The 17,542-nt window shown below is 41.1% G+C and overlaps 1 protein-coding gene across 1 annotated transcript in view; it reads left to right on the forward strand.

Moving 5' to 3' along the window:
• The window catches only part of lmf1 (lipase maturation factor 1), a 560,127-nt gene extending 543,665 nt beyond the window's left edge, over positions 1 to 16,462 (forward strand). Inside the window, exon 11 of the mRNA XM_052021392.1 lies at positions 14,907 to 16,462. Coding sequence (XP_051877352.1) covers positions 14,907 to 15,081 — 175 coding nt within the window. The 3' untranslated portion in view covers positions 15,082 to 16,462. The remainder of the gene's footprint in view (positions 1 to 14,906) is intronic.
• Positions 16,463 to 17,542: the final 1,080 nt, after the last annotated feature.

A 17,542-nucleotide genomic window follows, 5' to 3' on the forward strand; every position in this document is an offset into this window, starting at 1 on the left:
TGTCTTTGTTGCCCTGTTCCTTAATCACATTGAGGTGAATACTCTTAACCTTCTAATCTTGAGGAAATATAAGCCTGATCCATTCAACCTACTTTAGCTCTTTTTACCCCAGGGTCCTCCTGGTGAATCTGTGTACCGTTCCCTCTCCTTTCTGGAAGAGTAGAAGGGTGAAGGTTGTTGTAAAGATGAGCTTTAATTTTATGCAGGGTCACGACAAGTAAGTAGCCTTCAAAACTTGGATAAGAGTGGCTAGGAAATTTCAGAGCTGGAATGATGCCATAATTCTAATGAATGCACATACTTTTCCTAAATCAAAATAAAAATCAGTAGTTAATATGAAATTACAATTTGTTGTAACTTTATCAAGAACCATGACATAATGTACCCCACTGACTTGGAACAGATATTTTTTAAATGAATCATATCTGACACAGGAATTAAATAATTGGCAATAAATTCAAGTTCTGCTTCAACATTGTAGCTCTGGCAGCAGAGAACTAATTACTAACTCTTTCTGCCTGTTGATTTATTGGACAAATGTCATTCCTCCATGAGTGACTAGAGAAGAGAGGTTTGGTCTTTCCAAGCTGAGGTTCTTACACAGAAAATGAAAATAAAAAAAAAACTACAGATGCTGGAAATCTAAAATATAAAACACTCAGCAGGTCAGGCAGCATCTGTGGAAAGAGAAATGTAGTTAATGTTTCAGGTCTGAGACCTTGTTTCACAATTGGGAAAGAGAGAAAACAAATTAGTTTTCAATACCAGAGAGGATGAGGGAGGGATGGGTGGAACAAAAGAAATTTCTCTGAAAAGTTGAGACCAAATGGGTTAATGTGACAGATGAAGCAGATTTGTCTGTGTTATGTGTTGCTAATAGTATGGCTTTGGGACATGCTGTTATACAGTGCTGTTGTCTTTGTTTAGATATACTAGCCTTGCCCAGAAAATGTTGAATCTCCATTCTGTAATCATCGTTGGTAATGGAACCCAGCTTATAATCAGTATGCAGAAATAGGAGACCTATTTATCACAACTCAAATTTTGGTGTCATCTGCAAATTTTAAAATTTTATGTTTCACACCCAAATCCATGTCATAAAAGTGGACCTTTGCACTGTCCCCTATAGAACTCTACTCTAGTCTGAAAAGCAAATTGTTTAACACAACTCTCTGCTTTCCATGTTAAGCCTGTTTTGGTCTTAATCCATGTCACCATTGACCTTCTTATTACGTGACTAACCAGCCTTAAATGCAGGACCATGTCAAGTGCCTTCTTAAAAAATCTACATAGACAATATCTTCCACATTCCCTTCTTCAACTTTTTCTGTTAACTCATCAAAAATGTTTAATCTGGTAAATCAAATATGATTTGGTTTAACAAATCCGTGCAGGGTCTCATTTATCAACTCAAACTTCTCCAAGTGTCTGTCAATGTTTTCCTTGATCATCATTTCCAACAGCTTCCCCACAACTGAAGTTAAGCTGACTGGCCTGTAGTTGTCTGACGTGCCCTCACAAACCTTGTTGATCAAGTGCGTCACATTTTCCATATTCCAGTCCTCTGGCACTTCATCTGACAACTCCTGGATAGGTTTATCTCTTTGCTGTTTGTAAACATTATGAAAAATATGTCAAACTTTCTTTCTTGTTCTTCTGAGTTCAGATCAGATTTTTTTATTGGATGTACATCGAAACACACAGTGAAATGCATCTTTGCATAGAGTGTTCTGGGGGCAGCCGGAAGTGTCACCACGCTTCCAGCTCCAACATAGCGTGCCCACAACTTCCTAACCCGTACGTCCATGGAATGTGGGAGGAAACCGGAGCACCTGGAGGAAACCCACGCAGACACAGGAATAACGTAGAAACTCCTTACAGACAGTGGCCAGAATTGAACCCAGGTCGTTGGTGCTGTAATAACATTACACTAACCGCTATACTACCGTGCCTGCCCTCCTACACTACTGTGCCTAGTCATCGTTTTAAAAAAAATCAAAAAAGTAACAGATGTTGGAAATTTGAAATAAAAGCAGAAAATGATGGAAACACTCAACAGGTAAGGCAGCATCTGTGGAATGAGAAAGAGATGATGTTTCTAGTTTGGGACCCTTTGTCAGAACTTCTGATAAAGAGTACCAGACCTGAAATTTTAATTCTGTTTCTCTTACCACAGATGCTGCCTGACTGCTGAGTGCTTCCTGCATTTTCTATTTTTATTTCAAGTCATCCTAGAGGGTGGAATGGTGAAAACATTGAAGATCTCCATAAATGAAGATCATGAATGCCTTTAGTGTAATTTCTGCACTGACTCCCCAGTTTTCTATGTTATCCTTCCTTGTCCACTCTTTTTGACACCACTGTTACTGAGCAGTCAGTTCCGCGCCCCCCCCCCAACCCCCCATCCCAATCATTGCTGGTGGATATAAATGGAAACAAACTGCTCAGAACTTGAATATTAATATAGGAATTCTGAGCATCAGATAAAAGCACACAGTTTTAATGAGGCCAAACCACCAGGTGTGCAGTAGGAATTATCTAAGGCATAGTAAAGATTAACCTGGCTTTGCCCATGTCATAACAATGTGCAGATAGAACTCGCTTCATGAAGTTGTTACTTCATTCCTGGTTTCACCATGATAAGAACAGAATATTGCTGACTTTCAAAATCTTTTCAAACAAAAATTAAATCTTTAAAGAAAAGATTAAAAGGTGCTGTCTTCTTTTCTCAGGTTATTTATATTATCACGAGTAAAACTCCAACACTGTGAAAGTGCAGCATTTGGTATTTTAACCCCTTAAACTTTTTCCTTGAGCTCCCATTTCTTTGCAAATTTTTAAAATTTAAAACTTGACTTCTGCACAAAACTCTGAAATGAAGTTTTCTCTAATCTGTTCTTTGGAAGGAAATTTTACTGCTTCTCTTCACTAAAAAACAATTTGGAAATCCATGCTTTCTCTTTAAGTTTGATGAGGAAGATTAATAGAAAGGCAATGACCTGGAAGTCCTAATGCACTCAAGTAGCCAGGCTGGTATTGTAGAAAAACACTAACCACCATCTCTGTCAATAGCCCCTGGATGCAAGGTTCGGTAGTGACAAAACCTTTGCCTCAGATGGAATTCTACTGGTATTATGTATGTTTATAATCAAAAATATTTCTCCTGGGACTGAGGATGCCTTTGTTGAGTATTGGGAGGGAGGGGGAGGCAGTAGCCAAAGGATATGGATAGGGATTTGATGGTAAGTGAAGGGGTTTAGCGAAGGGAGAGTATTGGATTGGGTGGAGATTGATGGAGGCATGGATGAATTGGATGGTCAGGGAACAGTTGTTGGAGGAGGATTAATTGGTGGCTTCAGTTAGGTTGTTGGGGATGGAGCTGGGATAGTCAAGGTGTGTCGAGGCTCAAGTCTCAGAGGAATTGGGTGCCAGGAACCTCAAAAGATTGGGAACATCAGGGAAGTCTCAGAGAGGTGGAATGTGGGAGGAAGGAAAAGCAAAGGTGGTGGCGTGTAGGAGGGTCAGGAAGATCAAAGGGCTGTTGGAGAATTTGGAACATCAAAGAGCTCTTGGGCTGCATTGTGGGGAAAAGAGTAATTGGAAGACAGGTTCTGGAACCTTGCAGGGTCAGGAGTGAGATTGGTGAGTTTTGGAGGTTGGTGGCTGGAGATGCCAAGTGTGGGGTGGGTATAGGATGGGGAGATGTTGGGTTTAATGGGGATAGTTGGATGGATAGCTGGATAGGCTGGTGGGCCAGAAGAATGGAGGGTAATGGACTTCTCATCAAGGGTTCCAATCCTGCTGTATTTGTAAAACATGGTGTTCTTGGGCATGCCCAATGATCGCCATTCCTCGGATAACATTCTTAGTTCCCCTTAAGATGCTTCAGAAGGTAAAATTGAGTCGTGCCAGAAATTGCCTATTTGGATTTCTGCAATGACATATGTAACCAAAAAAATGGTAGTATTTGCATTTATCTCCAGGGAAAATCAATTTTCAAGCCAATAAAAGAGGGAAGAAAAAGTCCTGCTTGGTTGAATTTCTGAGCAATTGCACTTAGCTCATGTTTGTAAGCATACTGCAAAAATTTGGCCCAACTTCTCTCTCTCTCGTTCTTTTTGATGTTCTTTCTACTTCATCCACTGTTTTGTCTCCTTGTTTCTCAAAGACTCAGACTTCTGTGCTCTTGCCTCATTCACAAGATGGTACTAGGCCATTGGGCGGACTACTGTGAGGGGAAGGAGGGTGGGGTGTGTCATCACAGTCCACCCCCTTCATTTTCTCTCAACAGTATTTTTCAAGAATGGATCATTGAATAATAGAAGGTAGTGTGGCTTTCTTTTCTGTAATTCAGGACCTTTGTAGTTGAGATCCCAGCATCAGCCAGGGGTCAATTGGTGCTACTTTCACCCCAAAATTAGAAAGTTGTGGGTTTAAGACCCACCTCAAACATGAGAGCAAAAAATCCAATATAGCCATCCAGTGCACTACTTACATTGTTGGACATGTATTCTTTTTGGTTAGCTACTAATCCAAGGACCTCTTGCGTAGGGATAGGATCACCCCTATTCTAGAAAGACCAAGGGCAGTTCCTCCCAGTATGTATCCCTTATTAGTGATCATTAAGCCAGATTATATTGTGTTGCTGTTTGTAGAGTTTTGCTGTGTGCAAATTGGTTTCTATGTTTTCCATATCACAATTGGAGAAATGGGGCTTTATTGGCTGAAAAGTGTTTTGAGATATTCTAAGCACATGAAAGAAACAACTTTTTTTCTTATTTCTAATCTCACGAGATCAACAACTAATAATCATATCAGTGCCTACCTGTTCTCCATGGTTTAGGCCTACACAGGTCAGTCCACTAATGAAGATACGGTGTACAGGGTGGTGTTGGACAGGTTCAGCCTTTTACACCAGCATAATGGTTTCTCAGCCACTGGAGCTGACTGTGTGGAGCCCAACTGCAATGTGCGTTCAGATCTGTGGCGTTCTGATCTGGCTCGCATCAGGAAATGTTTTAATCTATCTCGACTAATTTTGACTTGCAACCCTGAATCACAGACCATAGTGAGACATACCATAAAAATACTGATGTGCTTAAAAACAGAAGCTGTAGTTATCACAATTTTGTACAATCTGGGGATTACTGTAAAAGTAAACATCATTAGTAATTGAATAAGATATGTGTGAAAGGTATCTCTGCTGCCTTGAACTTTGCTACAATATCAGAACACAGTAGTGTATTTTAGTTTAAATCCATTCAGAAATTTTCTGCTCATCAACAAAAGAGGAGAAACCCAAGTGATTTCTTTTGTAAAATCCTTTTGGCGGATTTAGAAAAGTACCAGTTCATTTGCAAAGTTATTGAAGGACATCTAGCACAGATCTGCTAAAAACAAATCAATTTTGACTAACCTGGTTGAAGATTTTGATGAAGAGGCTGAGAAGGTTGTTGAAGGGAATGCAGTGAATGTTAATTATATAGATTTGCAGGAGATATTTGATGAAGCTCCACAGAAGAAACATGGGGCCATGGAATTAAAGGATCGCCAGGAAACTGGCTTAAAGACAGAAAGCAGAGAGGCGTGGTAAACAGTTGTTCATCTGGAAGAGTTTAGACAGTGATGGTCTCCAGGGGTTGGTGCTGGAATCACTGTTTCTTTTGATTATATGCTAATGACTTAGGCATGAGGATGGAGAGTAATTTTTCCACACAGAGCTGTGGGAGCAAGGGATAGTGGAATGCACATAGAAGTGGCTGATGAAATACAGTGCAGAGAGGTGTGAAGTGATGGACATTGGCAGAATGTCAATATGATCAAAGTTCTAAAAGGTGTGCAGGCTCAGGGGACTTGGGTACATACAATCATAAATCTGAAAGTGGAAGGACATGTTGAGAGAGTGATTTGTAAAGCATATGGGAACTTAGGGCTCATAAATAGAGCCACATAGCGTACAGAATCAAAGAGGTTATGTTGAAGTTTATAAGACACTGGTTAGGTCACAGCTGAGGTGTTAGGCCCAGTTCTGTTCACCAGATTTGGGAAGGATATTCAAGTCAAAAGAAGAGTAATTGAAGTGGTAATGTGATATGTTTCAGTTCCCTCAACGCTCTGAGGCATTGACCTACATTGCCCTTTATCATGCAGGCTCCCAGCTATCCCTGGCCACCTTCAACCCACCACTTGGTGACACTGAAAATCCCTTGCTAAACTTTCGCCTCTCCCTCTACAACTTCAACTTCCACATAGATTGGTCGAGGCAGCCTTGAAGAGGACTTCCGAGAATGCATCTGTGATAGCTTTCTTGAACAGCATGTTGGTGAACCTACTAGGGAAAATGCTATCTTAGATCTGGTCCTGTGCAGTGCGACAGGTAAAATTAATGATCTTGTAGTTAGGGATCCTCTTGGAAAGAGTGATCAGAGTATGATTGAATTTCTCATACAAATGGACGGTGCAATAGTTTGATCTAAAACAAGTATATTATGCCTAAGCAAGGGAGATTACAATGGGATGAGGGAGGAGTTGGCTAGCATAGACTGGGAACACAGGCTATATAGTGGGGCAGTTGAGGAACAGTGGAAGACTTTCAAAGAGATTTTTCAGGTGCTCAACAAAAGTATATTCCAGTTAAAAGCAAGGACAGTAAGGGTGGGGAGAGCTAGCCCTGGATAACTAAGGAAATAAAAGAAGGCATTAGGCTAAAAGCTCATGCATACAAAGTCACCAAGAGTAGTGGGAATCTGGAAGATTGGGAAATCTTTAAAAAGCAACAAAGAACCTCTAAGCAAGCAATAAGGAAAGGGAAGATAGATTATGAAAGTAAACTAGCACAAAATATAAAAACTGATAGTGAAAGTTTTTATAATTATATAAAGCAGAAAAGGGTGGCTAAAGTGAACGTAGGTCCCTTGGAAGATGAGAAGGGGGAATTCATATTGGGTAATGTAGAAATGGCCGAAGCCTTGAACAACTATTTTGTATTGGTCTTCGTGGTGGAGGACATGTCTAACATGCCAAAGAGAGATGTTATGGATGCGATGGGAGGTGAGGACCTCGATACAATTGCTGTCACTAAAGAGGTAGTGATGAGCAAACTAGTGGGCCTGAAGGTAGATAAGTCCCCTGGTCCTGATGGGATGCATCCCAGGGTACTGAAAGAAATGGCAGAAGTTATAGTAGATGCACTTGTGATAATTTACCAAAATTCTCTGGACTCTGGACAGGTTCTGGCAGATTAGAAGACAGCGAATGCCATGCCACTGTTTAAAAAAAGGATGTAGGCAAAAGGCAGGTAACTATAGCTCAGTTAGTTTAACGTCTGTAGTCAGAAAAATGCTTGAAGATATCATTAAGGAAGAAATAGAGAGACATCTGGATAAAAGTGGTTCCATCATGCAGACTCAGCATAGATTCAGGAAGGGCAGGCTCTGTTTGACAAACTTATTGGAGTTCTTTGAAGATATAATGAGCACAGTAGATAGAGGGGAACAAGTGGATGTTGTATACTTGGATATCTAGAAGGTGTTTGATAAGATGCCGCATAAGAGACCTGACCATAAGATAAAGATGCATGGAATTGGGGGTAATGTATTAGCATTGGTTAACCAGTAAAAGGCAGAGAGTTGGGATAAATGGGCATTTCTCTGGTTGGCAATCAGTGGTGAGCGGGGTGCTGCAGGGGTCGGTGCTGGGCCCACAGCTGTTCACGATATTCATTAACGATCTGGGAGAAGGGACAGAGTGTAGCATATCTAATTTTGCTGATGACACTAAATTGAGTGGAAAAGCAAATTGTACAGAGGATGTGGAGAGTCTGCAGAGAGATATAGATAGATTAAGTGAATGGGCAAGGGTCTGGCAGATGGAGTACAAATTTGGTAAATGTGAGGTCATCCACTTTGGAAGGAAAAATAGAAGATCAGATTATTATTTAAATGGTGAAAGATTGCAGCATGCTGTTGTGCAGAGGGACTTGGGAGTGCTTGTGCATGAATTGCAAAAGGTTGGTTTGCAGGTGCAGCAGGTTATCAAGAAGGCAAATGGAATGCTGGCCTTCATTGGTAGAGGGATTAAATTTAAGAGCAGGGAGGTTATGCTGCAATTGTACAGGGTACTGGTGAGGCTGCACCTGGAGTACTGCGTGCAGTTCTGGTCTCCTTACTTGAGGAAAGATATACTGGCTTTGGAGGTGGTGCAGAGGAGGTTCACCAAGTTGATTCTGGAGATGAGGGGGTTAGCCTATGAAGAGAGATTGAGTTGCCTGGGACTATACTCACCGGAATTCAGAAGAATGAGAGGGGATCTTATAGAAACATATCAAATTATGAAAGGGATAAATAAGATAGAGGCAGGAAAGTTGTTTCCACTGGTAGGTGGGACTAGAACTAGGAGACATAGCCTCAGGATTCAGGGGAATAGATTTAGGATGGAGATGAGGAGAAACTGCTTTTCCCAGAGAGCAGTGAATCTGTGGAATTCTCTGCCCAGGAGAGCAGTGGAGGCCAGCTCATTAACTATATTTAAGACACAGTTAGATAGATGTTTACATAGTAAGGTTATGAGGAAAAGGCAAGTAGGTGGATCTGAGTCCACGGCCAGATCAACCATGATCTTATTGAATGGCGGAGTAGGCTTGACGGGCCAGATGGCCTACTCCTGCTCCTATTTCTTATGTTCTTACGTTTTTCCACTTACAGAGGAGAGTATGCAGTATCTGGAAAGAAGAAAGGGGCTGTGACATTTAGGGGTGCCTGGCAGTGGGGTGGGAGAAGATGCATGAATTAGGAGCAGGGAGAGACCCCTCAAAGTCAAAGTTGAGTTTATTGTCATATGCACTAGTACATATATGCACAGGTGCAATGAAAAACTTACTTGCAGCAGCATCACAGGTACTCAGCCCCTTGAGCTTGCTGCGCCATTGTAGCTGACCTAATTGTAACCTCAGCACTGCATTCCCATTACCTGTGGTAACCTTTCATCCCCTTGTTTATCAAGAATCTATCTCCCTCTGCCTTAAAATTAATCAATGACTTTGCTTCCACTGTCCTTTGAAGAAGTAGTACAGTGGCAAAGATGGTAGAGCTGCTGCCTCACATTTCCATTTCGGTTTGATCTTGACCTCCGGCGCTGTCTGTATGGAGTTTGCACTTTCTCCCAGTGACGACATGGGATCCCCCTCTGGGTGCTGCACTTTCCACCTACATCCCAAAGACCTGCTAGCTGATAGGTTAATTGGCTTTTGTAAATTAGCGGTAGTGTAGGTGGTAGGAAAATCAAAATGAAGTTAATGGGCATGTGAGAGAGAAAAGGTTACAGGGAAATAAGTGGGGGAATGGGACTGATCTCAAGGCCCAAGCCAGTAAAGCCTGTGATGATTCAGGTGTTCACCTCTGTACAAGCTGAAGGATGGTCCTCTGAAAGACCTTAGTGATTCGATGATCCAAGGACTTTAGTGAAGCTGGTAAATGGTGTTCACTCTTTTACAGGCTTAAGTATGGGTACTGAGGGTACAAACCTCAGAACCAGACACCTGAGGTAGGTTTTCCAGAGATGAAAGAGGATTTGCAGACATAATTGATAATGTTAGGAGCTGTATTATTGATGTAGATTCTGGGTGGGATATTAATACCCTATGCCATGACATCAGCTTTCCTGATACTGTTTTCTATGCTGGATAATGCATGCAGCAGAGAACCTGTTCATTGTGATGTGAGTAGAGCGAGCAGCTTTTGTAAACAGCCAGCTTCAACGGGATCTTGTAGATGTCAATCTCGCCAATGCTGTCCAAAGCCTTTCATAGGTAGAAATGTGCCCATTGTTTATGGCTTTTCTAATACATACTTATGCACTTTAAGCCTCAGAAAATGTCCTTCAAAAGAATGTTTTCAAGCAGAAGTTGATATCAAGCTCTATAAGGACTTACAAAGGGGGTCCTATAGCTTGGTCAAAGAGGTAAGTTTAAAGGACCATCATAAATGAGCTGAGAAAGTAACTTCCAGCTAAAATCTAGCTCTTTAACCAACCTCTTGTCACCTGTACCATTATCTCCTGATATGGTAATTCTCACATTGTGACTGGTAACACTCCTGTGAATATTCCTTGAGAATCTTCAGTACTTTAAAGGTGGTATGTAAGTACAAGTTGCTTTTTCAATGCCAGTGCTAAATTTTGAATGGAGCCAAAAAGAGCTCTCGGGGGTCAGGTATGTGACCAGTTCCCAGCTCTCCCACTTGGCAACCAAAAGGCCCTTCTCCTTTATCCTCGTGTTGATTGGCAGTGCAGAAGTGGGATGGAGGGTAATTTGCTGACATCCTTAGCCTCTCACCCTTGGTATTGTTAGCATGTGCCAGGATAGCAGTGGGTAGGAGTTTAAATCTGTTTATACATGAGTTAATTACCCCTCATAAGCCAATACATTAGAGTAGAAATTATCCTGCACAATTTAATAGCACTTGTCTGTGAAATCCCAGGAGAGGAAGTGATTGTGTGGATTTATTTCCACTGAAAGAAAAAGACAAAAACAATTTTTTTTCAATTTTTACATTATGAGTCCTTTCAAAATCAAAGAGCTCACCGCTGATCAGTTCTTGAATAGATTTAATTTGATGATATCCAGTGCTGTGCTGATAAAGAATTTTGACATTGGCAACATTGAGGATGTTGCAATCAGAATTTTTTGAACCTAATTAGTTGAAACTGAGTGGACCTTTGAACCATTCTACTGCCTAAGCAATTAGAATCATAGAAGTATATAGCACAGAAAGAGGGACCTGTGTCTGTGATGCTCGAACAAACCAGTTGGTCGTATTTTCTTGGAGATTTCCTGGCCAAAATCCTGCAACTCCCTATCTAATGTAGGAGCATCTTCATTGCTCAGATTGTAATAGCAGTAAATGTTCGCTTTGTTGGTGACACCCATACTTGCACAATAAGTAAAAGGAATATTTCCATCAAATCTCCTCTCAGACTTCTCCATTCTAAGGAAAACAACTGTTAATCCTTTAACAATTATCCTTAATTGTTATCCATAATACAATCCTTAACTGTAATATTTTTTCCCTGGAATCATTCTGGTAATTTTTCCTGCATTTCCTTCAATCATTGCTGAAATGTGATGTGCAGAATTTAACACAATACTCCAGATGGGCCAAGATAATGTTTAACATAAGCTTAGCATAACTTCTGCCTCTTCGGCTCTGTGCCCTGATTCTCATAAAGTTATTTAAATGATAATTTAGGAGCATTGATTGTAAAGTTCTTTCCCTTTACATTCTGAGCTGTGTCAAAAGGCTGTGTCAACGAATGAGTGGCTGCATTGCTTCTTGCTGGGCTGTGTTATGAAAGCAGTGGAAAAGGAAAACTGCAGAAGGTGAGAGGTTTCACAGTTTGATGTCCTTTGGCAAGAATACATTTCAGTCAGCATTGGCCCAGTTTTACCAAGAAAACACTTTCTGACTTGAGTGATAATGGAAAATTAGAAAAAATATCCACTTAAGAGCCTTAAAAGTTTTGCGGGTATTGGTGAGATATGCATGCCAGTTGAACATTTCAAAAAATGATAAATTTTTGATGCAGAATAGTTTTAAAGATTGTAAGGTCATAGATGGAATGAAGTGTGGGTTATTCTAACTGAATGGGGGAATAGCCCGAAATACTACTAGGAAGGAAGGAGAATGAACAGATTGTAGTAATGAGAATAATTAGGAAGATTGACCTGGAGAGCTGGAAGCTGAGGACTTGCTGAGAGAAGGATTTTCCCACAGATGTTCATGGTTTTCTCAGGTTCTGAACAACAGTGCAGGAGATTGTTGAAGTGGCCTCTCAGTAGCACTCAAATTCTGAAGAAGTTGGGTGAGCCCTTCTTACATTTTAGGTTCTAAAATGTTGAAAGTAATTGGATCCCCATTGTTGGTTGGAAAATGGGAATCCCCAGTGCATGCAGACAAGAACTTCTGGTCAAACTTCTGACATCCTTGGCAAAGGATTGGACGTAATGTGGTCTATGCATCTAGAGTTAGGAGAGGGAAGAAGGACCTTCCAGAAGTATTGATTTAATTAGCTACAATAGTTATTTTATAAACTGGAAAAATTCACTCCTTTTTTTATTTTCCTAAACAATTGATACTTCCAGTTCCTGACCAGCATGAAGTTTTGCTAATGATTCTGTTTTGACACAAGTTTACTTGCTGATATATGAAGTGAACTGAATTTTCAGAGGTTGTTTCTGGTCAAGCATCTGAGTAAGCAAGCTGGAAATATTCCTGCACTGGAGTCCAGATCAAATAATATCCAAATGCAATGATAGCTCCAAGCAATGGGTTTGACTCTAGCTTTTAAACTCTAGACTCTTAGTCTTGAATGCATTAACACATTCATAGCAAGTTCCTCTGTCAATTAAGGTTACTTTCTCTCTCCACAGATGCTTCTGACCTGCCTAATCTTTCCAGCATTTTCTATTTCTATTTCAGGTTTCCAGCACCTGCAGTTTTTTTTTTGATTTTTCACAAATTATTAGATAATATTTATGTTAAACTTGTTCTGGTTATAATTATATTCCCGTTATTTTCATGTTTCTGCTGTTTGACCATTTTTATGTTCTTTACATATCCATTATGCTCATGGTCTACTATCGTACCAATACATTCAGTGGTGACAATGCTGTGCCTAGGAGTTTCAAGAGAAATTGCAGGTAACATTAAGTTCAAAGAAGAGACTCATAAAATTGCCAGAAATAGCAGCAGGCCTGAGCATTTGGAGTATTTTACAATTTGGCCAAAAAGGACCAGGAAATTGATTAAAAACAGGCAAGAATGTATATGAGTAATCTGGTGAGAAACAACATTGGTGAGAAATACAACATATAAACGATTTGGATGTGAATGTACAAGGCATAGTTAGTAAGTTAGCGGATGATACTAAAGTACATGGTGTTGTATTGGTATTGGTATTGGTTTATTATTGTCACTTGTACTGAGGTACAGTGAAAAATTTGTCTTGCATACCAATCGTACAGGTCAATTCATTACACAGTGCAGTTACATTGAGTTAGTACAGAGTGCATTGATGTAGTACAGGTAAAAACAATAACAGTACAGAGTTATGAAAAATTACAGGGGGATCTTGATCAATTAGGTATGTGGGATGAGGACTAGCAAGTGGCTTTCAATCCAGATAAATGTGAAGTATGGCAATTTGGGAGATGAAATCAAGGTTGGACTTGTACAGTGAATGGTAGGGCCTTGGGATGTTATGGAACAGAGGGACCCTAGGAGTGCAAGTGCATAGTTCAGTAAAAGCAGTGTCACAGGTAGATAAGGTGGTGAAAAAGGCATTTGGCACACTGGCCTTCATCAGTCAGGACATTGAGTATAGGAGTTGGGAAGTTATGTTGCAGTTATATAAGACACTCATGAGGCCGTATTTGGAGTATTATGTACAGTTTTGGTCACCCTGTTAAAGGAAAGATGTTACTAAACTAGAAAGAGTGCAGAAAAGATTTACCAGGATGTTGCCTGGACTTGGGGGTCTGAGTTACAAGGAGAGGTTGCAGAGACAAGGACTTTATTCCCTGGAATATAGGAGATTGAGGGGTGACCTGATAGAGGTACAGAGGTAAGTCAACAAATACTCTGTGTCTGTCTTAATTTAAGAAGTCACAAATACCTGTTAGAAATGTTAAAGGATCAGGGGTCCAATGAGAATAAAGGACATAACTATTAGTCAAAAAAAGTACTAAAACAGTTGGTGAGTTTGAAAGCCAATAAATCACAAAGGCCTGATGATCTATATCACTGAGTTCTGAAAGAGATGGCTATAGAGATAATGAATGCTCTGGGATTGTTCTGTAGATTGGAGGGTAGCAAATGTGATCCCACTGTTTAAGACCGAAGGGAGAGAGAAACCAGGGAACTTCTGACCTGTCAGCCTAATTACAGTGGTAGTGAAGGTACTAGAATCTCTAAAGAAGGGTGTAATACTGTTTGACTGGAATTCTGTTGGGGATCTGATGAGTAGAATAGATGATGGGGAGCCAATGGATTTGGAATTTCAGAAGTCTATCAATAAGGTCATGCCCAGAAGATTGGTCAACAAGGAACAGCACTAGGAATTTTGGATTTGGATTGAGGATTGGTTATTGAACAGAAGGCAAAGAGTGGAAATGTACAGATCCCTCTCAGGTGATTGGGCCCTACCTATTCACAATCCATATAAACAATTTGGTTTGGGGACTATGTGTCATTCATGTTAGCTGATGATACTAAACTAGCTGGGATTGTAAGTACAGAGGATGATGTAAAGGTGCTTAAGGAGGATATGGACAAGCTGGCTGAGCACAAACTTAGGGAAAATATGAGGTGCACGAAACAGAACAGCAGAGTATTTTTTAAATGTTGAGAAATTGGATAGTGTTAATGTTAAAAGGGACCTGTAAAGCAGGCTGACTCTGCCGTTTGGTACTGAGGGAGTGTTCCACAACATCTTTTCGGCCAAAGCATTTAACTGAGTCTCCATCTGTATTCTCAGGTGAACACGAAACATTACCCAGCACTATCTCGAACAAGCTGTATGAGAGTTCTCCCTGGTATCCTTGTCAATATTTATCCCTAAGTCACAACAGGCTATCTGGTCATTATTACCTTGTTGTTTGTGGAATCTTGCTGAATGTATATTGGATGCTGCATTCCCTATGTTGCAATAGTGACAACACCACAAAAATGTACAGAATTGCCATGAAGCCTCTTGGGTTATTTTACTAATGAGAAAGAAGCAGGTAGTTCTTTGCATTCTCCCACCCAGACTGCTAAAGCCAAGTTACCTGATGGAACCAGTTGTTGGTTTTGTTCTATTGCTTTGTCGGCGTGGTAGCCAGCCACTGTGACACAATCTGTTTCTGTCCACAGATGGGTAAGGGGAGAGCACTATCGCTATAAGTTCAGCAGACCTGGCGGCAACCATGCTGCAGAGGGTAAGTGGTGGATTCGGAAACGGATCGGTGTGTATTTTCCACCTCTCAATGTGAAGGGGCTGAAGAGGTATTTTAAGGAGCGGAAATGGCCCATTCAAGATGACCAGTGAAGCAATGATTCTTTTATGAATTAAAAGCAATTGGCTTCCAGCAAGAACACCATAACGCCACCTCAGGATACACACATCACTTCATGTCGTGAAGCATAGTGACTAATTTTCACCTGTCTGAAGCCAAGTGACTGGAATGGTCAATGATACCATTCCCCCCATTGTTCCCACAGAATGAATATATTTTAATCAAAAGAGGACTCATTTTTAATATCTGTGATGTTTTTCAGGTGAACTTCTAACAAATTATCAGACCACATTATATACAATATTTCTAGATTTCAATGGAATTTTCTTTAAATCATTATTTCAGGAGATTGTAATTCAGACCCACTTCTTGACTTCCTTCTATGCAACATTAATCACAAAGAGTCAGGTACAAAGCAAGAGACTAAACCAGGAAAAGTTCTTTCCACATTTGAAAGTAGCTTTGTTGTCCCAGCAGTGGACTCTACATCCTACGATCCTTTAACATTCTATCAGTGTGCCTGTGGAGTACCATTTCCACTTAGTTCCTAAGAATCTCTGACACCCAGTTAGACCAGCTGCTCTGTGCGGCTCCCCCCACCTTTGGTCCACTGGTCTGTGCAGTTTCCTGCTCATCGTCTCAACCTGCACAACTCGTGTCAATCTTCAGAAAGGGCTCGGCCCATTGGTCTGTCCTGATCCAAGTTCAGCCCACTGCTCTGTGTGGCTGCAGGCATGGGGTGGCAGGATGCATTATTCCCCCAGTTCCTAGCTCACTCTCTTTCTCATCCCATCTGTTGGATCCAGCTTCGCAGCCCACTCACCCCCTCCCAACAGTCACACCCACCCCACCACCACCCACACCCACTCCCAACATCCCCACCCACCCCCCTAACACCTATCCAGCCACACTCACCCACACCCACTCAACTTGGCCCAACACCCATCCATCACACTCACCCCACTCATTGCTTTATGGCATAATTAATCAGTTTTCAGGGGAAGGACAGGTGGAAGGGTAATTCTGCCATTAAAGCGGTGGAGTGTTGTGCAATTTAATCATTGCTTTTGTCAGCAATGTAGTTGATCCCAAAATGGCTTCAAAGTGTCTTAACAAAGTATATAGTGAGACAATGAAGAACATTGATTTCAGTCTGGAGGCCATAACCATTCAACGCTTTGTGGTAGTTTGAACCTTCTTGTTCTAAATACAATTGTTCTTAGTATCAGTGATTTATGACGTTGATTCACCTTTCTGGAAGAAAATGGACCAAAGAGCTGCCACCCTGGAGGTTCTGTAATAGCTTTGTGAATGTGCTCCTGGGTAAGCTGTTGACCCAGGTCCTGTTGAAGAGTTTACTGCTGTTCAATCAATTCTGTTACCTGAAATGGAATTTGTAATATCAAAATTAAATATAAGCATTTATTACCTGCCTCCTGTTATTTTTGCAATGAAATAATCATCCTATGTGATAAGTTTTTTTCAATTCCAGAGTCCGTCAAATCATTGGTTACAGCAAGTTGATGGAGAAGGGGAGAGTTTGGAAATGGTTAACAGCGTTGAGTTAATGATTCCTTGCTTCACATGGCTGGGGTACAGAACTCTTATCACACAGGGCGAAAAAGCAGGACTAATTACATGGTTCAAAGTAATAGCACAGTCGCAATAGTGAATGGCCTCCTTACGTGGTGACAAAACAAAATGAACTCCTAATCCCTGTGATTTTGGAATGACAGTAAGTAGAACAATGGCAGTAATAGAAGGAAAAGTTCTGCATGCTGATTGTGAATACCTGAATGACCCATCCTTCCCAACTCTTGCCTTTCCCTGTCAGACCCTACATTGTGAATGGGGAAAATGCGATCAGGTATTTTAGTGGGTAACTTCACATTGTCTACATGTCCAAGATATATTGCCCTTACAGATCCTTTATATTTTCGAATGCGCAAATGTCAAGAGTATTTCCATTGATCTTTAGTCCACATTTAACTCATCTCTTACGTAATGTGGCTTCAGTCACTTGTGCACCTGAAGAGAGATCCATATCACTGTTGAACGTGGATTATAAGATCCTGTCCAAGGTCATCGCCAGTCAAATCAAGTTTGTCCTGGCACATGTGATCCATCTACATCAAACCTTTGCTGTGCCCAGCAGGAAAATCTCTGACAGCCTTGCGCTGCTCGGGGATATCATTGCCTGCATGTGGGACAGGGAGGTGGACACTTGCCTGGTCAGCGTGAACCAGGAGAAGGCCTTTGATGGGATATTGCACACGTACACATGGACGTGCGACCCAAAATGGGTTTTGGGAATGGAATCAGGAATTGGATCCAATTGCTCTACACAGACATCAGTAGCACAGTTCTAATCAATGGGTGGGAAACAGCATCCCCATGAAGTTTCCCACTCGCCCGTCTTGTTTGTGTGCTGCATTGAACCCTTTGCTGGATCCATCAGGAAGGACGCAGGCGTAAGAGGGGTGAGGAAGCCAG

This window comes from Pristis pectinata, chromosome 8 (assembly GCF_009764475.1).
Source record: "Pristis pectinata isolate sPriPec2 chromosome 8, sPriPec2.1.pri, whole genome shotgun sequence".
NCBI classification, from domain to species: domain Eukaryota; kingdom Metazoa; phylum Chordata; class Chondrichthyes; order Rhinopristiformes; family Pristidae; genus Pristis; species Pristis pectinata.